This window comes from Vanessa atalanta, chromosome 8, assembly GCF_905147765.1.
Source record: "Vanessa atalanta chromosome 8, ilVanAtal1.2, whole genome shotgun sequence".
In the NCBI taxonomy this organism is placed as follows: Eukaryota; Metazoa; Arthropoda; class Insecta; order Lepidoptera; family Nymphalidae; genus Vanessa; species Vanessa atalanta.
In genome coordinates, this window is record NC_061878.1 from 11,863,008 (window position 1) to 11,887,745 (window position 24,738).

At 33.0% G+C, this 24,738-nt stretch overlaps 1 protein-coding gene across 1 annotated transcript in view; it reads left to right on the plus strand.

Annotated features, from left to right (window-relative positions):
- LOC125065942 (guanylate cyclase 32E-like) overlaps window positions 1–24,738 on the plus strand; it is a 158,524-nt gene that overhangs the window by 131,179 nt on the left and 2,607 nt on the right. The window contains exons 15-17 of the mRNA XM_047673802.1: window positions 12,810–12,987; window positions 13,854–13,994; window positions 14,589–14,712. Coding sequence (XP_047529758.1) covers window positions 12,810–12,987; window positions 13,854–13,994; window positions 14,589–14,712 — 443 coding nt within the window. The remainder of the gene's footprint in view (window positions 1–12,809; window positions 12,988–13,853; window positions 13,995–14,588; window positions 14,713–24,738) is intronic.

Below are 24,738 nucleotides of genomic sequence, written 5' to 3' on the forward strand. Positions count from 1 at the left end.
CCGTCAAGGCGTCACGGTAGTATGCGAAAGCGATCCCGTGGCGCCTACCGATGAGACGGAGAGGGTACCGCTGGTTTTTTTGGGGGTATTCCGGTATGCCGCTAACATCTTGGGCACCGGCGAGTCCAACATACCCCCCCACTTCCACGTGGGGGAAACGCGTAACGAGTTTTTCCAGCGAAGAAAAAAAAAAAAAAATAAGTACCACCCACTCATTAGATATTCTACCGCCAAATAACAGTACTCTGTATTGTTGTGTTCCGGTTAGAAGGGTGAGTGAGCTAGTGTAATCACAGGCAGAAGGGACATAACATCTTGGTTCCCAGGGTTGGTGGCGCATAGGTGGTGTAAGCAATGGTTAATATTTCTCACAGCACCTTTGTCTATGGGCTGTGGTGACCACTTACCATAAGATGGCCCATATGCTCGTCCGCTAACCAACGCCATAAAAAAAAAATTTTGACTAAACATTCACAATAAATAAACTATTTTTAGGAACATTCATATGCGATCTATATTTATAAATACCGTAAAACTTTCCTGTCTTCCTACTAATTCCCATCAGTGATTTGTGTTTGCACGAGCCGGATGTATTATAAATATAAATCAAACCCAACCTATATATTGTGCACTCAAAAGTTGTACGACAGTGAGTGAGCCAGTAAATAGCTAGTAGGTATTATTTTGTTATATTATAATAAGAATAAGAAAATATTTATTCAGGAATTCATAAAGGAGCCGAGATGGCCCAGTGGCTAGAACGCGTGCATCTTAACCGATGATTTCGGGTTCAAGCCCAGGCAAGCACCACTGAATTTTCATGTGAATTTGTGTTTATAATTCATCTCGTGCTTGGCGTCGTGAAGAAACCACATGTGTATTCCACCAACCTGCATTGGAACAGCGTTGTGGAATATGCTCCAAACCTTCTCCTCAAAGGGAGAGGAGGCCTTAACCTAGCTGTGGAAAATTTATAGGCTGTTTATGTTGCTGTCGTAATTCATTTATTAATTGAACGGAAAAAAATAACGTCTCGACAGACATTTAATTCCGTGTCAGTTTTCAAGTGTTTGTTTTTTTTTTGTTTCGCTTCGTTAATTGCGTCTTTGTAGAGCCAAGGCTTAGTAGCACTTTAAAAAATATGACATAGGAAAAGAAATTTATCAAATAAAACAAAAGTCGCTGTGACGTCAATAATCACTTTTCCTCTTTCCACCAAAATTATCATAAAAATCTGGTATATTAATAGCGTAAGCCGATTTTTGTACCAGTGATTATAGGACGATAGCTGCACATAAAAGACCGGTTATCGGTCACATTTTCAAGAGGTCCAGCCTTTAATTTTCATGTGCAGAAAATTAAAGAGGATTCTTGATTGCAATTTACTAAATTGTAACAATTTAAAAAAGAATGAATTTTAGAAAGAGGAAAGAAGTTACTGGCCGGCTAGAGTGGTTAACAGTGTATAGGAAAAAAAATGTAAAACGGAAACGAAATTAAAGTAAATTGTCATCGACACACTCCAATTCTAACTAATGTATATTTCATTTGACATTAAAGATTTCATATAAATAATGTTCTAAATGTAGATGAGTGACTTGCAGTTTGCAATGAAATAAATTAAAACAAAACCTGTCATCGGTTTAGAAATTTCTAAAAAAACTTTTAAATAAATGCGAAGTTTATCGGGTGACCCACTAGCTTATTTTTTATATTGATTTGTACGTTTGTGTTTGGATTATAAATGATACATCATCACATACACATACATATAGCCTATTCCAATGGAAGTAGGAAAAAAGATAAACAAACCTCATATTTACTTATTTCATGCGATTTGTTAATAACTCAGCTATGTTGTACACTACTAAGAGTTTACGATTAGTATATCTTTATTTATAATCCAATACCATTGCACTTAACTACTTATTTCCACTTAAATTTTACTTACAAAATTACGGTAACATTTTCGTCGACGTTCAAAACGCCATTTTTCGCAAATCCATAGTGAATATCATAGATTAATCCAGCTCTCGACCAATTATATCGCTTTCTATTTTTATTATTTCTTATCTATTTTTTCCTGTTATGGTTGGAATAGAGTTTACATATATGCACGTGGTAACTGTTGTTACTATCTCAATTGCACTCCTTGTTGCTGTACATCCTTATTTTGTTTAATAAATAATGTTCAGAATAAATAAAATATCTATTCAAATTATAATTGAATGTCATCGTCTGAAATAACGGAAACATTTGAATTCGGAAGCCTGCTGTCAGAATATCGAAGTTGGGCGACCTATTTATAAATCCAGTATACCCTAATTCCAAAACCTTTCTATATATAAGGCCAGTTGTCAAAAACATATCATATCGAATACAAATTTAACACAACTATTAATAAAATAATTGAGCCAGTGTAATCACAGTCACAAGGGACATAACATCTTAGTTCCCAAGGTTGGTGGGCGCATAGGTGATGTAAGGAATGGTTAATAATTCTTACAGCGCCTTTGTCTATGGGCGGTGGTGACCACTTACCATCAGGTGGCCCATATGCTCGTACGCCAACCAATGCCATAAAAAAAAAAAAATTGAAAAGTACCGATATAACAATAGAACAAGCGGTCCAACCCAACTTCGTATGGCCCCAATAATAATTAAATTTTGTTAAACATAGAATATGTTATATATATATATATATATATATATATATATACACATTGCAGTACCAACCAATCAGTTTGATCAAAATTTGATCGAGCAGCATATGAGGAGTTCAGAGAGAATTATAATTATTACATATTGTTGTAATTGTAATTAATATTCCATCAATTTTAACTTTCAAAAGACATTCATTATTTACGGCCCTTATGAAAGTTCAAAACCGGGTTTAACCGGTTTGTAGTTCTTTTCAAGGTCAAGTTAGAGCATTTAGACACGAATAGATAATAACTTTTTACTATAATAACATTTTGTGTAATTTATTTATTGGAACTTGCGTTACACGATTCAGACACAAAATAAAAATAATAAAATATATTTCTCTTCAAACATTTACTTGGTCGACCTTACGCTTAAAATATCGCTTACTACATAAATAGCTAAATTAAAAAAAAAAAAAAAATCAATATATTTCTCCTTTAATATTGTCTATCAATGCTAAAGCGCGTCGCTTGAAAATTTTAAACTGCGATGCGTTCATTTCATTCAATTCTGGTACGAGACAGTTCAAGAATGAAACCACCGGATCATTCAAATGATGCACTATACGTTCACTCACCGGTCGTTCGGTTCTCACATTGCGTTCTATGTAATTTATAATATTCATATCAGTCTCATCGAGGCGTCTTTTTTTAGTAAATTCATTCACATAGGATTCACTGCTCGATTCGTCGAATTCTTGTTTAATTTCCACATCATTCACTGTTTCGATTGAATCTTTGAATGAATCATTCTCGGTCTCTTTAGTTTCAGATACTGATTGTCTTGATTCGTAAGGCACAGTTGAGTCTGTCAGTATATTTTGTTTTATATGGGGAACTAAGAACTGCATCACGTCGAATAAATAATATGGCTTTCTTTTGCTTCCTGGTATCGAAACAGCTTTTAAGCATCTCATGAAAACTATTCGTAGTTTTTTCCATTTCTCCTTACACGCGTGAACTGGAAAAGAGTTAAAAAAATTGAGTTAATTTATTTATATTTCTGTCTCTACATAGTCAAGGAGCTCAGCTTATCTCCTGGAGTACAAGAATGAAATTGTCCTAGCGGCGTTTTATTCTAACCGTTTTAACCGTTTTAGCCTTTGATAAAACGCGAATTAAGTTCGTCTTCCTTATTCATAACCCAATGGGATAGCAATATAACTGGACAGATCTTACGCTGCACCAATGGCGTTATTTACTTTCACCTTTCACCTTCTGGTGCATAGGATTTAATTTTCTAACTTCAATTGCATCTACAGCGTCCAGCTAGTCTCTAGACCAACAGGATACTGGTCCCTATCTTACTTGTATTACTTCTTATATTGATAATAAAATAACACTTGCTTGCTTGTCGGATCGGAATGAATTTATTTCAAAATGTGTCTGTGTATACACAAAAACTTAAAATAGAATTAACCAATAAGATAATTACAATGCGTACTTACAATTTGTTCGCCCAAAGAAAACGCTTACATTTTTACTAATAATAATTAATAAGATTTGAAAATGATAAATATTAACTTTCAGCCATTAAAGTTGAGAACATTTTAAAAATTAAATTACAAATTTAATATTTGAGTTTTCAACCAATGACAATGACTCAGTATCGTATCGCTACGTATGATTTGTAAGAGCGGGACGGGTGAGCTCCATATACGCTTGCCCGTTCTCGCGTGATATACACGAAATGCAGAATTTAGTTTGACTCACTTACACACACTCACTCACACACTCACTCTGGACGTCGACGGTCGTATGTAATTATAATGTAAATCATACAGTTATAGAAACTATGTCATATTGACGGATAAGAAAAATCAGTAGAATAAATCGTATTTTCCTGAAATTATGAAGTACACTTAAAGAACAAACATAAATTTCTTACCCCTGTTTCACGCAAGACAACGCTAGTAATTATTTTATGGGACAATTTTGCTTTTACGACAGAATAACGTTAGGATTTTGTAATTATGATGTTCATATAAATTGTTACGGAACGTGTAAGTCGTAAGTGCAAATAAATAAAATTGTAGTTTCAGTCTGTGATTACAAGATAAGTACCTTTTTTAAAAGCTTTTATTTAACTTGCAATGTATGTATATATATGTATGTGCGTGTGGAATCTTGTTACTCAATTTTTCTAAACAATTCGCGAATACATATATCTCAAAGACGGTAAAGACGGTGTTCACCTCATTCAGTCCAAGTCTGTGCAATTTCCAGCAAAATATAGTCACGGAACGTAGAATGTTGCCACTTATATTATGCTGGGCTTGCACTGAATGATGAATTTATTCAAGTTAATATGACTATTTAACTGTTCTAAATTAAAAGTTCTGTCTTTCATGATTAATCTTAAAAATGGGAAAAAATACATACCCATAACTTGATTATTGTTATGGGATAAGTTGCAGTGTGCCTAGGTACCATGTATCCATGGTACCATGTATGAGCCAATCAAAAGCTATAACAACATCAATATAACACATCAATCAATCAATCAAAATATACTTTATTCAAGTAGGCTTTTACAAGCACTTTTAAATCGTCATTTAACAAACTATATTAAGTAAAGCTACCACTGGTTCCGAATGTAGATTCTACCGAGAAGAATCGGCAAGAAATCCAGTAGTTACTCTTTTTTAACATCTAAAAATACAGTAATGTTAGTTAAATACAATTATATATGTGTGTTATATATCCTGCCTGGAAGTCAGCAAGCATTAACTCCACGCTTTTTTATCATATATATAATCTTGTACCGAATAATATGCCTTCTTTACCAATGTATTTTTTATAAATGATTTGTATTTATGAAACGGCAAAGCTAAAAAAAATATAGCATATCTAGCTACATACTCGTATATTCTTGCCGCAATATTTGAGGCATATAATTACTACATAGATAAAAAGAGTCATTTTGTTGCCGTTATAATAGGTTACAAATCATATTACACTAGTTTATTGGGGATAATAAGTACCCTATGCCCTATTCTAGACTATAATGTACGCTGTGCCAAATATCATTCAGATCTGTTCAGCTCTTCTAGCGAAATTTACCTTTGAATATATATTATTAGTAAAAAATACACATCAGACGTGGATAAAACCGTGGTGCACAGCTGGTATTCAATATCATTCGAAATAGATAACCTAAAAACAGCATGTCGATAGTATTTAAACAGCACGTATTTATTTTGTAGGTACTATTGTATCACTATTGTCTTGGAGCTTTACTCGTGCGTTCGCTTAGTCGCTTAGATATTCGATTCAACCACAGAATAACGTGCTCTGACGTAATACTCCTAACGTATTGTTACGTATAATGCATTCCAATGGTACTAGTAGTAACGTTAAAGAAAACGTAGACCCTGAAGTGAAATTGGTCGTGATCCCAAAGAATTTATTACATTCATTATGGATTCGTAAAAAAAATCGTTTTAAAAGTCGGTAATGTAATGAAAGTCCCTTATGTAGCTGGCAAACAGAGAGAGCAAATGGTAATGGATTGATGTTATATCTCCGGCGTACTTGAAAGGCTATTGTTTTGTCTTCACACGAGAATCATATTGCCGAGAGACATTGTTATTTCGACTCTATTATCCTTGTAATAGCGTAAGGTGTGATAACAGTTACTCTGTCTCAAGGTCATTTTGATACAATGATTAATATAAAAAGAGCAAATACGTTTGAAGTAAATGCCTTTATATTCGTATGCCCAACTGTCGGGCGCCTGCTACTCCATAAACAGCTACGCAGGACACTATTTATAGAAATAAATTTAAAGAAAATTAAATTGATTTCTATAAATAATAAAATCACGGCACTTAGCTCAAAGCACTTATATTAAATTAAATAAACGAGAATCCAAGGAGCGCGTTGCGGGAGGGGTCACCGGCAGGGCCGACACTTGAACTTGACCAATTTATTTTGATGTAGCCTCAGTAGGTCATCGGTAAGGTGATATGACAGTTTTAGACGCAGACAATACAGATTATTGAAAACAAGCGTTAATATTATATTCTGACCGATTTCACCCTCAAAGACTATTAGCTACGAGCTTAGAAGTTATATAAAAAATACTTGTTAGAAATTATTAGAAATGATTATAAAACAAATTGTAATTTTCTATTCTATTCTTAATTCTTATTCTATTCTTAATAGCAAACCACCTGTATAGTTCTGAGACGTCTCAGGTTATCTCTGGATAATATGCTTGATCTCAACTAAGTTTGTTGACGTCCTAACAAATAGACAGCCCTTTGACAGTTCTCTTGGACAACTCCTGAGAGTAGATCACTACGTAACAGACAAAGTAGAGTACAAGTGCGTTTGTCCATATAGATGCACTCTCTGCTTAATCATAATAAAATATTGAGTTCATTAAGCTGTCACAGCAACCAAGCTGGCTGTGAAACATCTTCAAATGTTGGCCACTTTTGAACTGCAAACATTGGCCAACCATTGCCAACTATTTTAGTGGATATGCACCATTACAAAAGCCCTAATATAAGCGGTATAATGTAATGAATAATTCCAGTTGATATCAAGCAGATGCTGAGGTTCCGTAGACATGCAAATTATCGAAAACAAAATTATTAATGCAAACTTAGTAAATGTATATTATTTGCTGGTTTTAACTTATACTGAGTATACCGCAAGTATTGACAATAGTAGGTAAGTTTTATAAACTTTATATTAAAACATATATATTGGTCGTTCGCGTGATGTTGTGATTCTAGTTTTTGTCGATACTTTGGAAATAAAATTAAAGTGGATATAAGTAGTTAAGTGTAATAGTAGTCCTATAAATTTTAGCTGTCTGTATTATTCATGTCTTACAAATATGATATTATTCGTAAACTGTTTGTCGTGCATAAGCTCGTAAATCTACAGTTTATTTATCTCTAAATCGGCCATTTGAATTCATCATTGATTTTTTTCTTTTTTTCTTTTATTTGTATCAACTGTAGGTAGATAGACAAATAGTCACCACGCCATAGACATTGGTGCTGTAAGAATTTTTCATTCCATACCTCGCTATTGCGCCGCCAACCATGGGTACAAAGATATTATTTACACCGACTCACTCGCCTTTTAAACCGTACAATACTGAGATAAGAATATGTGATGAGTGGGTGGTACCTACTCAGTCGGGCTTCTATAAAGCCCTGCTATCAAGTAATATATACAAGTAAGCCGACTGTACGCAATAAAATACAAAAGGTACCCATGCACTGCACCGTACATTTTTTTATGATATCGGTAGCCGGACTAGCAAATGGGTCACCAATGGTAAGTGATCACCACCGCCCATAGACAATGGCGCTGTGGGCAATATTAACCATTCCTTACATCGCCAATACGCCACCAACCTTGGGAACTAAGATGTTATGTCCCTTGTGCCTGTACATTGGCTCTCTCACCCTTCAAACCAGAACACAACAATACTGAGTACTGCTGTTTGGCGGTAGAATATCTGATGAGTGGGTGGTATCTACCCAGACGGGTTTGCACAAAGACCTACCAAGTAAAATAACTAAGATACATGTAAATGTGCTCTATTGTTTTGATCACGAAAAACTGATTGAGTACTCAATAAGACACATCATTATAGCTTAGCATTTTATATTTCGTATTCTCAATAACAAAAAAACATTGTCTGGATTTTTACGATCAAGCTGGTGCGATTGTATGTTAGAACGCGCTATTTGAATAATTCTTTCTGCTTTAGATAACGCGTTTATACGAGTAAATTTATAGGCTATGTAACTTACGCTAGACCCTGAGAGCAGTTACCATAAATGCCAACTAAAATGTATGACACTGCATACGTAACCAAAATTTAACACAAGTTCAGCCGTGAGGCATCGCTAAGATCTTATCCTAAATTTAATGCATTCACTCAATACAAACTCAAACGGATTTTTGTTTCTAAAGTAAAGTATTATAGAGTCATTTTAAGAAATTACTGATATTACTATTCACCCCTACAATTAAGGCTAATACTTATGTTAGGAGTCGGGATGACAATATCTCAAGGGGTCGGGATCGAACCCGCAGCTTATTACATAGCTAGGCGGCCTATTGCCATATATAGGTCATAATAAGCCAAATATGTCATGATATGCCCAGTGGTTATAACGCGTGCATCTTAACCGATGATTTCGGGTTCAAACCCAGGCAAGCACCACTGAATTTTCATGTGCTTAATTTGGGTTTATAATTCATCACGTGCTCGGCGGTGAACGAAAACATCGTGAGGAAACCTGCATGTGTCTAATTTCAACGAAATTCAGCCACATAAGTATTCCACCAAGCCGCATTGGAGCAGCGTGGTATAATATGCTCCAAACTTTCTCCTCAAAGGGAAAGGAGGCCTTAGCCCAGCACTGGGAAATTTACAGGCTATTTATGTTATGTTACGCTGTTACTTCTTAACTACGTTAACTGATTATTGTGCAACGAATTGCATACACGTAGTCAAGGTTATAGAAAAGGACATGGAGTACTTTACAGCTACGAAATCCCCGACGGACGAAGCCGTGCGTGGTCTAGTCTAACTAGTCATTATTTTTAAAAACCGGGCAAGTGCGAATCGGTCTCGCGCACTGAAGGTTCCGTGCCATAATATAATTCTGATAGAATAACCAGGTTTTTAAATATTTGGACTTTACGTAGGTTTTACTTTAAATTTATATTTGATTTTAAAATTAATTTTCTTTTTTTTTCATTTAAATTATAAGGCTCGGAATAAGTATAATTAGTTTTCGGATTTTTTCCTGTACTTTTTTACAAAATATACCTTGCAATATATATTTTTATCCCCTAGAATCCCCGACGCCGCCGTTTGAATTACAGCTATGATCATTTGCATATCTACACAGTTTTTAAAGAGGTGTTATAGACAGTACAGATATTTATAGTAATTACATCATTTACAAGAATTTGTTTTATTATAAAATATCGGTATTTTTTCTTTATTTTAGTTTAATAATAAATGTTATTATTATTATATTTTAATAATAATATTTTTTTATTATTATTATTATTTAAGCATTTGAAAGAATTCAAACGACATAATAACAAAAAACGAGGCGATTAAGACATCGCTCAGTCCGATACTGATAAGATTCATATTTTACTAGTCGTTACCCGCTTGCTTCGCTAGGCATTCAATTAAAAAACCGGCCAAGTGCGAGTCGGACCGGTGCACGAAGGGTTCCGTGACATCATCTATAAAAACGGCAAAAACTCATGAATTTTTTTGTTATAGCGGCAACAGAAATACAATCAATACAATCTGTGTAAATTTTCAACTGTGTATCTATAACAGTTACTGAGATACAACCTAATGTCAGAGGAACAGTGAACTCTTAGTAATTGGGTCCCTTTTTACCCTTTGGGTACGGAACCCTAAAATGGGTTAAAGGATCAACGGAATTCAAAGAATTAATGCTTTATAACCATATACAGACGTTTCCGCTTCGATTATTTATAATGTCATAGCGATACCATCAGTAGTCTTTACGGGATTGACTGACGACGAAAATAAAAGTAGAGGAATATGTTTACAAAAAAAAGTGAACGAAATCATCCATTATAGAAATCGTTATAAAAAGATGTAAGTATGTATACAAGGTAGAACCTTGTACAGGCGAAATGTTAGTTATTTCAAATCCATTCTATGTTATGTGCTCACACACAAAAACACAAACTTCTATATTAATAACAAATTTGTGAAAACAATTATTGGATACGACGCGAACGCCACCTATTGTACTTTGGTAGTACTGCGCAAGTGTAAACAACAACTAGTGAAAAACTTAAAAGCAAGAATCGTATACTAACGACATCGAAACAAACTAATCAACATATTTTTTTTATATAGGTATGTGGAGATAAAAATACTTCTTTCATACAATTAGTACAGTGATACGGCGGCTTTAGTATAAAAGTTTTTATGTATCGTGTATAGAAACGTCCACTGACCTGGCATTTTCATTTCTTTACTGATTTTAGACCAAGCATCCTCAGTAATATCCTTTCTCGAATACGATGGTAAATCAGAATTGTATAAACAAGAATATTTTTCAACTTCGGCGACTAATTTTAAATTTTTAAGCTGTTCTTCCATTTTGAAACTACGTCGAAACGCCGCGCGGCCTCCGACGAGACTGATACGAAACTGGTTTACGATGTTGTGGCAACCTTCAATGCCTATAAAAACTTTTGTTCGTGTACGTGTGTGTATGTATGTGTGTATGTGTGTGTGTGTGTGTGATGCAGTAAATATACGTATAGTTCATTCACCTCCTATTATTATTGGATCAATGTATTGGTACTTTTTTCGATTCTTGATTGTCATCTTCAGTAAACAGGTATATGACGACTTTATATTTATTACGAGTATTGTATGTCCGTGTTCTACTTATTACCCCCCAATCATCATATATACTACCGCCAAACAGTTTACAACCTTAGTTTCATTGTGTTCCGGTTTGAAGGGTGAGTGTGACAGGTACAATTAGTTCAAGCTCGGCTGGGTACTCATCATATACACCACCGCCAAACAGCAATACCTTAGTGTTATTGTTTTCCGGTGTTTGATGGGTGATTTAGTGTACCATCTTAGTTCCCATGGTTGAAGGCGAATTGGTGATGTAAGGTATGGCTAATATTTGACTATCAATAAGCAAGTGTTAACCCTTCTATATTGAATAAAGGAATTTGAGTTTGAATTTGATTTCTCACAGGTTCAATGTCTATAGACGGTGGTGACCAAAGGTTATTAGGTGGCTATTAATGCACTCATCTCAGGACTTACCAGTTACATTTGAAAATCATTTTTGTAAGATTATTGGAAAATAGACTATATAATTTATTTCTATGATCCATATAGATTGATATATATAACGAAGGGTCGGGTATTAATTCGTTATCAGACATATTTATTTCCAAAAATATAAGTCTCGTCGTTTTTGTTCGTATCTTTTTTCTTAATATTTAATCAATCCTGACACTTTTCGATTCTTTTCCTTTTAACGTCATACTGACGTTGCCAGCATGTGCGATAAATATAAATAAATCCTAATTAAACTTTTTGATGCATCGACATTTATATATTATATATAGTACTATAGTAATATGGTAAAACAGTGAGAGACATTGAATTTGAACGCATAAGTAAAGGAAAACTTGTCCCACGTACTAAGTCCCACCCGTTATTACAACTTTACTTTAAAAAAAACACTTTTTTTTTTAATTCTATACAAAACTAAAATTATATATTAACTATATATATTATATATTAATATACAGCCATAAAAACTTTTGAATCGTTACATTTCAAATTAAATTAAATTTATAGTTACCGCCGGCTTGGAAGAATTCCAAGAACAATCGGCAAGAAGCGTAGTAGTTACTCTTTTGTATCAATTAAATTACGTTATAGTTACGTTGACTGCCTCTTTGATCTTAGACTCACGATGTGTTGGGTCGATAAAAGTTTTTTCTGTCCAAAAATTCTCAATAAAAACCCGGATTCTAAAAATTGGAAAGGACCTGAAGCCGTTATTCCTAAGCTGAATGGCTTATGAGAGGGAGAAAAGAGAGAGTGCACTATAATATGCCCTGCGTAGCTGACTGGTCTCTCTTGACATTAGATTGGTCGCCGTGGCCTAAATTGATCAGAACATGCATGCATGAAAATAAAAGATTAATTAAATATATATATAAAGCAAAATGCCACTCACTAATTAATCACGAAATGTCAGAAACTATAACACCTAAAAACTTGAAATTTGCCAGTTAGGTTCCTTATAGGGTGAAGATATCCACTAAGAACGGATTTTACTACACTCCACCCTCAAGTGTTCACAAAAGGGGGTGGAAGTTTGAGTTTAATAAAATGTATCAAACTGCAGGATTAGCTAGTAATAGATACTACAGTTGATTGGGCAATTACTTAATTGAATTAAATTATCAATTTGAGTACCCTGTACTAAATAAATGTGATGTGTTTAGATATAGCCAAGTAAAAAAGAAATGTTTTTGCGTTTATGTTAATTATAAGTAAACATGGCTTATGAAATCTTACAGAAATCATTGGTAGAGTACGTCAACCTATTGGAGGAGTATTATTCCGTCCTCCACTTGGTGGCCTGGCAGCTCGACCATCTGTGCTCGCAGTCTTAAAGTCGTGTTGGAGTGAGCGGCCAGACAGGCGACCAGATGTTCGTCTAGTCAGACTGCGCCTTAAGGATATGCATGCCGGAATGTACGTATGATCTTATTTTGAGCATTGTAATGTTTATAACTAGTAATATCAAGAAAAGAGCGTACTCTTTCCTGAAAGGCCGACAACGCACCTGCAAGCCCCCTGGTGTTGCAGATGTCCATTGGCGGTGGTAGTCACTTTCCATTAGGTGAGCCTCCTGCTCGATTGCCACCTTTGACATAAAAAAAAAGTATCGAACATTAAAAATATTATATTATAATGTTAAGTACAAGTATGTTCAGAATTCGAAATTTGAATGTTTATTTTAAGTTAAAATGTAGAACATTTCGAATATTTCATCAACAATCATTTTAATCATTGCTGAAATTGCTTTTATGTGTACAGACTTTTAATTATCTCATAAAAAGTTAGTATTTTTTAGTAGGTAGAATATTCATTCAATATTCATTCTGTATAACTCATATTCGGGCCATCATTAATTATAACATACGCAATGTATATAATCTACAATGACGCTGTACTATTTTTTTTATAACTTGAATTCTATTCCATTTATAACAATAATTAAATAACATATCCATATGCTTGATGACCTAGTTTGTTGATATTATAATCAACATCGAAACAATTTCTCAAAAATCAAGTCCAAGCCTTATTAATTTTTTTGAGTGGTCCATTGACTTTGAATTTAATAGTACTTTATTTTCTTTTGTTTATTTATATTCTGGGCAAATATATTTTAATTAGTGCGTATTTATAGACATTTGTAGATTGAAGATCTCTTAACGATTTATTTGTACATTGTCTGCTAGAGATCACTCTTAAACACAATTTGTAATTACTTTTATATTTTATTACTGTATCGATCTTTCGTTTTCAAAAAAGAATTATATTCTTTTCTATAGGAAAACAAATATCTTCGATAATATGTTGTCGATGATGGAGAAATACGCGTCTAACTTGGAAGGCTTGGTGACCGCGAAGACGGAACAGCTCATGCAGGAGAAGAAGAGGACAGACGATCTATTGAATCGAATGTTGCCACGGTAAAAAAAAACTAACTGCTATAGTTACCAGTCTATTTATGCTTCTTTAGACAGCCTTGTATGTTTTTACAAGTTTTTCTATGTGTGGTCCATGATATAGTGTGAGTTAAATGACGATAACTTTATCGAATCAGAAAATTTTAAATAGTCTTTTGATTTTCTTGATGATTTGAGTAAAATTAATATCCTATAGAGAGAAATCGTCTTTCGTGAACATTGAAATGAAACTCCTTCACATGCATTATCCCATTCGGTGATTTATTTAATTCAGTAGTTTATCGACACATGTGAAGATGGAAATACCAATTTTTCTGATTTATTAATTTTGTTGTATATTTTTATAATAAATCAAATAAATAAGCATGTTACTAGAGAATGTTTATATTGAAAACGGGAACCGTATGAATACTTACAATTCAAGAACCACTAACGTTCAACTCTCAAATTAAATTCCACAAGTAAATGTTTCGCAATTGATTTTAAAGAACGTACATTTACCCTACATTTAAAATGAGTTTTCTGCATGAGGTCGAAGTCGTTAAATGAATAGAGTCGATTTCCCTTATTCGTAAATTGTTTCGATTCGATTCCCAGGACGGTTGCAGACGCTCTGAAACGCGGTGAGCCCGTACAAGCGGAGAGCTTTGAATGCGTCACAATTTACTTCAGTGATATCGTCGGCTTTACGAAGCTTGCTGCCACTAACACACCTATGCAGGTACGTACGTTCAATCTTTGATATTTAGTCACAATTTGAAAACTAGTGTTCCAATAGAATGAGAAAAATTCTTAGTGGCTAGTTTTAGAATAATTGGAACGTGATCGAAGCGAATAGTTACAAAATCAGGCAAATACTCATTAATTAAGCAGTTACTGTGTTTTGACTATATTTGTTTATGATATGGCTATGAAATGAAAAGAAACATCAATATACATTTATCACATCCTTTATTGACCAACTGAACATAGCGATAAGAGCCGAGATGGCCCAGTGGTTAGAACGCGTGCATCTTAACCGATGACTTCGGGTTACAAACCTGGGCAGGCACCACTGAATTTTCATGTACTTAATTTGTGTTTATAATTCATCTCATGCTCGGCGGTGAAGGAAAACATCGTGAGGAAACCTGCATGTGTCTAATTTCAACGAAATTCTGCCACATGTGTATTCCGCCAACCCGCATTGGAGCAGCGTGGTGGAATATGCTCCAAACCTTCTCCTCAAAGGGAGAGGAGGCCTTTATCCCAGCAGTGGGACATTTACGGGCTGCTAATGAACATAGCGATAGAAATGTCTATAAGTGGGATTTATTTTCTGTACAATCGTCTTTAGCTGAATATCAATAAGAACAAATTTAATTATAAATTTCCACACGGTTATTTGTTCTCGAATACACCTTAACAAAAACAATTTAGTATTAAATGGTAAACATACAAATAGATTATTAAAAGAAGAAATTGTTATTAGAAAGTAGTTAAAAAATATAATTTCTTAATTCATCTATTAATATTTCTTATGTTCCTGCTGGAAATATTTCTGGTTGAATAAAATGAACCCAATGTTTTCTTTCATGTATTTTTTTTCTTAATCTTAAATAGCACAGCACTAGGATATCATCGTCCATCTTGTACGAAGACTGAAATAAAACCGATCGGAGCTGGCATCCATATTTGAAAACGCACGTCCGGTCGCCATCTCCCTTTAAGCAGACGGTCCGTCGTTGTGAGAACGGGCTCTAAGATACAAAGTGAATTCTCACAGAATAGCGCTGCAGAGCTAATACTTAACTAGCAATTAATTGCAGATAAAGTATTTAAGAACAAAAGTAGGATAGCTGTAACTTAGTCCAGAAACGCGTATACGAATATCACATAGAAATTTTTAATCTCGTGAAGGATCGACAGAAATTTAAAGATGTTTTGTTTTACATTGCTCGTGTTGTAATCGTTGGTAATACTATAATATTTACAAGATTATAAAATTAGTTCTATACATTTATAAAAGCCTTTGTCAGCTGTGGCTCGAAACGTCTCCGCAGCTAGTTACAATAAAAAGTTTAGACAACTAAATAACATCGGGTCACTCATATTAAAACTTCTCTATACAGAATTTAATCCAACTACTTACTCTCGATATGTAGGTCAGGAACTAAATGGGGATGAAAATCGAGATATATAATTTAAAACGGACTATTTACCTATTTCGGACTACGAACTAAAAAATAAAATATACAAAATACTGTCTGCGGTTTTGCTCGCGTGTGAGGGGGAGAGACAAGTTAGATGATACACATTAACAACCTGTAAATTTCCCAGTGCTGGGCTAAGGCCTCCTCTCCCTTTGAGGAGAAGGTTTTGGAGCATATTACAACATGAGATGAAACACAAATTAAGCACATGCAAATTCAATGGTGCTTGCCTGGGTTTGAACTTGCAACCTTCGATTAAGATGCAAGCGTTCTAATCACTGGAGCATCTCGGCTCATCAGTTAAATAAGCTGTAACTTTTTCTGTACCGCGTATAACGTGTATAAAAATTTTCATAATGTTAGGTTAGTCGATTAAATCGTATAAGCGTAGCAAACAAAATCACTTTCGCTCTTATAATATTCGTTACGATTGAGTATTTTCAGTTTCGTCACGATTTCCAACATTGTTTTAGTAGGGTTCCGTACCTTTATAGGTAATCCCCTCTTATCGTAAGCGTTTTTAATAAATCTTATTAAGTTGACTGTAAACTCAAATTTGATCAATAAAAGAAATAAGTCTATTAAGATAAAAATCTTTGAAGTTTATTTCCTGTCTGTTGGTTTTCATCCGAGGTTACCTCACGATATTTTCTTAAAACTCGAGCCCGATCTGAACCCAAATAATAAACCTTGGTCATCTTAGCTCAGAAAATGTGATACATACAATATACATCAACAATATACAATTATTAATTGCTTTATTTTAATCATTTAAATGGCAGCTAATTGTATCTGGTTGCTACTCATTAAACATCGATATGTTACTGTAAAAGCTCGAACTACGGTAAATCTTAAGATTTTCCATAAAAACGTAAGATTTACCAATTATGAATGTTAAATGTCCATAAAACTTTGGGATTCGAACTTTTACCATCATTCACTTGGTAAATCTTAGGATTTACATGTTAGCTTAGGTTAGGTTGGAATGGTAAAAGTCCGAAAAAGTCATCCCTTTATAATAAATACTTACATTTTACCAACTCATGTCGGTAAATCTCAGGTTTTACTGGAAAATCATAAGATTTACCTTAATTCGAGCTTTTACAGTAACGAGACAGTAAGAAGTCTCAATAACCCTTCCATCATTATTTAATGCATATTTTTATATAGTCACCTCAAAATTGATTCCTGGGCTATTTCGAGAATTATTCTTAATAAAGCTCGTTTGAAATAATCCCTCTGTATTTCAAATATCCTTAAACGCTTTTTATCAAAAAGTCATTTGAATAAAGGCAATTGTTAAATAATTAGAGGCGGAAAAGCGATATCGAGGAAAAAGTTTTGGGACGTAATCAAAATAGGAACAGTCAAGTGGGTCTTAATGAAAATAAATATAAATATCAAGCGCTGATTAATCCGCTTACTGAAAACATCGTTGTAGCTAGCAGGATAAAGGCCCACTACGGCGTTACATTGAAAAATTGGACCCTTGTCAAAATATATATATTCTTTATTCAAATAATAAAATACAAGTAATTAAATAAAAGTACTTAGTACAAATACAAGTACTTTGAAATGTTACAGTTCGGTGTTGAATTAAATGGAAAATTACCACCGGTTCCGTAAGTACATGTATTCTACCAAAAACAACCAGCAAGAACCTCAATAGTAGTAACTACTCCGTCATTTTAATTACAGATTATGTCAGTAAAGTACAATAACATTATATATTATACATCCGACCTGTAAATCAATAAATACTAACGGCCACGCTTGTTTCTTTAATATAATCTTGTATTGTGTAATATGCCTTATTTTTCAATGTTTTTTTGACATAAGTTTTATTTTTTTGTAATAGACCAAGTTAAAAATAACTTGTATTTGTTAACATATCAATTAAAAAAATATATGTTTTTTAGTAACTTTTACTTTACGAGTCTGTACGTGAAAACGCATCGAAAAAATCCCAATATTTTTTAAATCATTTAAAAGCATGTTTGTTTGATGTTGGATTTGTTCAGAGTATTCTATCAGATCCTTTTATCAGAATCTGCTAGGATGCTCCTGGAATTCTATTTAATGGCTATTAATATTAAATGATATTTAAACATAAAGGAAGAAGGGATAATGGGACTGACGTACCTGTGTAGGACAAAAGTCCCAAAAAGAAAAAAAATACTTTTTTTCTATATGACGCTGTTTTAATATAGTAAATAAAATAATATACATTTTGGTATTGCTAAATATATCATTGAATTATTTTTAATACGGTTGATAAAGATATCATATCAAATTCATTACGATTGTTTCAGTAGTTGAACCGTTACACGGACAGAGCGATACTTACGAGACTAGATACATTTTATTTTCAAAAATATTCCATGTACAAACATGATTCGATATCAGATATCATTTTATATAATATGTTTTGATCGTGGGTTGTGGATTGATTTGGAAATTGGACTTTCGTAAACATGTTGTTTGATCGAATCACTTAGTGACAAGTTCAGTAAAGTTAACTTATTTTGGGATATTTCTGTCATAAAGGACGAAATGGAGAACTGATGAAGAGTAATTGACTTCAAAGATAAACTTGGTAGTAACTTGTTTGCATTATTATTTGTTTAATTCGGATTGATAGATGAATATTGTGATTATTGTAAATTGTAATATTAAAAAAAATAGTATTCCATTTTTAAAACTAATCATTACTCTAAGTACCAAACTCACAACTAATTTAGTACTTCTGTTCTGTCGGACAAATTACAAGTGTCATAGAATAAAAATTTATCAAACACTTGCTTAAGTTTGAACAACCAGTAAATTTCTACTCGAATTTATTTTTTGTTTACCTTTTTATAGCTGATGGATATTACGCTGCCCATATTTGTAATATTTTATCTGAAAAAACACTGACTTACTCTAGCTGGACCTGTGGTTTTACTGAATCGTAAATATTAGGGACAGTGAAAATAGAGATGACTTAGAACTTTTAGTTACATTATAAGAATTAAACGCCAGAGAAAAAGTCTATGTTAATTTATTAACATAGACTTTTTCTCTGTTAATTTATTAACATAGACTTTTTCTCTGGCGTTTAATTCTTTGAAGTTTGTGATGCCCAGATGTACGCGGACAAATCTGCACTTAAAACTTTGCCCGCGACTGTGAGATAACTTTTGCCATTAAACTGAGATATCTCAGAAACTCTTTGAAAACCATATCTTCAGGGGTACATCTATTTGCTATCGTAAGCTAGGTTTCTATGAAAACACCTTAAATGACAACTAAAATCATAATTTTCATTTTCTTGCTAACCCATTTATAAGTGGTGAATTCCGACACCAATTCTTACCAATTCTGCTTGGGAACGCTTTTGTAAGTGTGTTAAGGGTTTCTCCTAATAAATAAGTTATGAGGCACTAAATACTCGATAGTATTGATTGATGTGTTTGGTTGAGCCAACTCGTGACACATATATTGAGATGAACTATACCCTGACTAGTGCGGCAAGTGAAACGAAAGATTCAGTGGATAAGGCAACTCTCTTTTCAACTGAAGGAGGCTCCCCCGACCACGCCATTAGAGCACGAGCAGAGCACGCCACTAGAACGGCAACTAATGCGTATTTTAAAATGATTCTACGCTCCCAATTGAGGACATCCATCGCACGGACTTCAATTGATAAGAAAACTCACAAAACCCAGTTCAATCAAAACCCGTTTATCTTTTGAAAAATTTCCATTCATTATAAATAAGGATGGCTCTTTTTTTCTTATTAAGAACCACGACGCTTTATGTCTAAAATAATATCTACAACAATAAATATAAATATTTTTACAAACATTGGCCATTAGGTTTTATTTATGATGTGTTATTTTAACTTTTTGGAATATTGTTGAGTAGAATGAATCAATTAGTATTTTCAATAAGTCTGGATTATTTGCTTTATATGATAGATTGATTTAAAGTATTAAACCACCCAGTTAAAAGAAAACAAAAAACGAATTAAACTGACCATAATGAGTTTCTTTATCGAGAAAGCAATGCATATAACTTTAATTAAGGACATATGTAATTCCAAATACGATTCGTTTACGGTCTGACATTACTCTGTACGATAAATGTTACATTTCAATTATTTCCAAGTGTGTTCCAGATTGGTAAATTAATTAACGTTTTTGTGTTTTCATTTTTAACAGATAGCTGCGGTTTTTCCAACCTTTAAGCTGGTATAGCATATTTATGTATGTTAAGTCTTTTAACTATCTTTTAAGAAAGAAATAATTTGGAAAAAGAGACAAATATTTCATATTTTAATGAATGTGTGTCTACATACATATATTCATCTCTCATCCTGAGCAAACCTACACGGGTCTTAAGAAGCATCCATAGCACAATTCACACATGCACAGCACAAATCCACTGGCAAAAGAGCAATATGACACAATTTGTCCGAAAAAAAAAGCTTTGAGACGCTTAAGAATACTATTACTAACTACTAAGAATGCTGGAATACTAAGAGCGTAAAAGCCTCTAAATAGTAACGATGGCAACGTTTGACAAGCAATCAATTTGGTCAAATAATACATATTATTTTTACATTTAAACAAGTCTACAGCTTTCAAGTGATCCAGTTGAAATTTAGTAAGTTGCTGTGGCGGATAATGTTTTCGGATATGGGATGAGTTTTAGCATGAAAAGGCATTGCAATATATTTTAGACAAAAGCTAGAAATAAAAATAAGACCTCAATCATTACAGTCCATTTATTTGTATAGGCCATTACTAAATTTGTATAAAGCGAAAGCTTAAATAAAGGCGACTAAATCCAAGAAAATAGACAACAGAAAAAATATTGCAAGTCGTAAACGTGGAAATGCTAAACTGGAATGAACGATACTGTTGGGAATTTATTATTATAAAACTACTAGATTTATTCTTTCTTTATTATTTACGTATATTGTGATTCATCTCATGGTATAAAACAATCTGCATGTGACAATACTCTGCTACATCTGTTTACCACATAGTAGCTATAAATCTAGAAAATTCGAGGAGGGAATTGAATATTGAAACCGAAAACTACGAATTCAAAATTGGACATGCAACACTGGCTTTTCGGAAAAAGATTTAACACATGTTTATCCGCCAACCACCTTAAGGTCTTTAAACATTAGCCCAACAGTGGGATATACTCGTATAATAATAGTACTAAAAATATTTGAGACCTACAATCCTTCTATCGTTAATTTCCTAAGTTTGTCTGATATAGGGCTTATTTTTCGGGTTGTATAATAAATACGTAAAAGTAAACTCGAAGAAAACATGATCTGGATTCAATAACTTAAATCACATTTTATATTTTAAAGTAGATACATTAATATCTCTGATGTTGTGTGTACAAAAAGATAATGGTAAAGGTAATGTTATGCTGATTTCTTACGACATTTTCCTGAATTTCTTAGCAACCAATAAAATTTTCTTTTTTAAATCTCGTACGTTTTGTACGTTATGTCTGATTTTCCGCGCGCCCCATTTCGCTCTGTATACTTTCAATAGGATATTATAAATAATTCAGCTTTTCAGAAACATTTTTTCAAATAAAATGAATATACATTCGACGTATTTAAATATAATGTATCCAGTAACACTAGCGTAGTAGTAGCATTCGCTGGAATCAGATCACTAACTTGCAGTAAATGGTGCGCGAAAGGTTCACAGTTCAAAGGTGCGGACATTTGTTAGTAAAATAATTCAACACACAATGCGACGCAATCCGATTTTCAGGCATATATTAAGGTATAAACGAATAACACATTGTAACATCTTATTGAATATTCTTTAGGTGAAAGAATTTAGTCAATTAGATTAATAAAGTAATTTGAACCTGCTCCTTCTGATAAAGTTCAACTCAAGGTGCAGGCAGCTCTCTTTGTCTTACTCCAATAATATAGCCAGATTATCCCTTTAATAAATACTGATAACGTATCAAAATCCAAAGTTATATAAATCAATTTCTGTTAAACAAGATCCAAAAGTAACGAGAGCGGTTGTTTCGATCAAGATCGTCGTTCGTGATATTTCGTTTTTTCAGCGAAAATTAAATTTCAATATTGACATATAGCGCTTATTGAATCTAATGAGATATGTGTCGGGGAACGCCCAGTTGGAACGAAGTTTTCGCTTTATATTTTGTATTAAAAAAGAGACACAATGGAATAAATAAATAATGTTTGTTAATTATTAAATGACAAGAAATAAAATTGTCACTAAAAAAAGCCGTGTGATTTAAAACAATAATAAATATAAAACAGTATACAAAAGAAAGAGACAGCAAGAAAGAGAAAGAGAAGAAAAATACGCCTGTAGTATAACGCCTAACGCCTTTTCCTTAAGATTTCTGCCAGTTCACTATACCGTAAGCCGCGTAAAAGAGCTTCGTTCCAGGAATCAAATAAATCAATTAGTTATTATAATTATTACAAAGCCTTTAAGGCTTATTAAATTAATTTGCTCAGACATTAATCTTGCTTAAATTTTGTAATTCGATTCGATTCTAAGCAATTTATTTAATATAAAATGATTAATCGAACTTTTGTTAAAAAAACTTTGTACCGAGTTTATTTACTTTAAGAACAATTTTTATTTGGTGAATTAATATATATTTTTAAAATCTACAATAATAGTGAACTTCTTAGAATTATGCTAATGTAACTTTGAAGGTTTGATGTCGGACACCGACACGTAAACTTTTACCATATTTTAAACTGCACCCTTGCCTAAAAGTCGATCGTCATCACCTTCTCGTTAAATTACAAATTAAATCTATAGTATTTATAATATTGTATTTCAAACCTCTAATAACTTATAAAATTATTAATAAGAAGTAACACATTCTCTTATATTTTATTCACAGTAACATTTTCTTTTTAAAATAATGTTTTGATTTACTTCAAGTGGATTGATGATGGATATGCACGTGTGGACTTGGCTGCTATAAAATTTAATTTAAACACCGACGTCCAACAGTATTAAAAGAGATGCTCTAATCAACTCTTTTACTCTATGAGTCTGGTATTACTAATAACGAAATATTGTATTATTTTAGTGAATTAATTCTAGATGAATTGCTTTTTCATTAAGCACTTATGTTTACTGTGTTTATATTGTATTTTTTTTTCTTTAGCCTAACCCTTAATAATTATAGTATTAAAAATTAAAATGTACGTTATTATCTGAACATTGTAGGGAATATTTTTCTCTATTTTTCGGAATGACTAATTTTCTTCAAAACATCATTTCTGCTGCTGATGTTGCATCTAATTAATCGGGCATTGAAATGGACTCTATATTATAAGAGAATTTTGCGAGTTTTTTCAAGAAGCGGGATTGTCCGTAACGTATGTCAATAATAATTTAACGTGGAGATTCGCTCTTTGTGATTGAATTGATCTCTAATAAATTAATTATTATAAAAATATAAGAACCAAAAATAAAATTATTATAAATTAATAAAAAAAATAAGAAAACAATTTTCAGGAGGGTTCCTGTGAAGTAATAAATGTATATACAAGCTTTAACTTTCTGAGCAGTATTGATATTTTTTTGGCTAAGACATATCGTTTCTCACGTAGGGATTGTCCCTTCCGAAATAAGTTTTATACTTTTTATGGGACGTCGGTTTTATGTTATAATATAATTAAATGACGCTCGTAAAACGTTTAATGATTACTTTCTCTGTTTGTGTGATCTTCATCCTACATATAGAATGAATATATTTAGTCCAGTCATTATATGTATACAAAAAATAGGCACTGAAATGCAAATTAATCGAAAAGGCTTATTTTTGACTACATGGCTTAAATTGTGGACCTTAAATATAGATTATTCAAGTAGGGTTTTACAAGCACTTTAGAATCGTCATTTAACAAACTATTTAAAGTAAAGCTACCACCGATTCGGAATGTAGATTCTACCGAGAAGAACTGGCAGGAAACTCAGTAGTTACTCTTTTTCAACATCTAAAAATACAGTCATGTTAGTTAAATACAATTATATATGTATGTTATGTCGCCTGCCTGGAAGTCAAAAAGCATTAACTCCACGCTTTTTTATCATCAATATAATCTTGTATCAAATAAAATGCCTTCTTTACCAATGTACTTTTTACAAATGACTTGAACCTATGAAACGGTAAAGTTAAATGTAACGTCTTAGCTTTGATGGTTGATGGCGCATTGCTGTGATGTAAGGAATGGTTAATATTTCGTACAACGCCAATGTCTATGGGCGGTAGTGACCACTTACCATTAGGTGGCCCGTTTGCCAACTACATTAAAAAAAAATTAGCTTGTTGGGATGTTTGCGTGATGTGTCCAGAAAGGTTCAATCAGCGTTTATGTTAGAACCCAACTCTGACTAACAATGATAGCCCTTCGTGTCTGTGATGGTAAAGTAATAAATCATTAAATTTTACATAGACTAAATAGTAACATTTTGGGACTATTATTATTTGTATAGGTATTTGAAACGGGATATTTACCATGTTTTTTA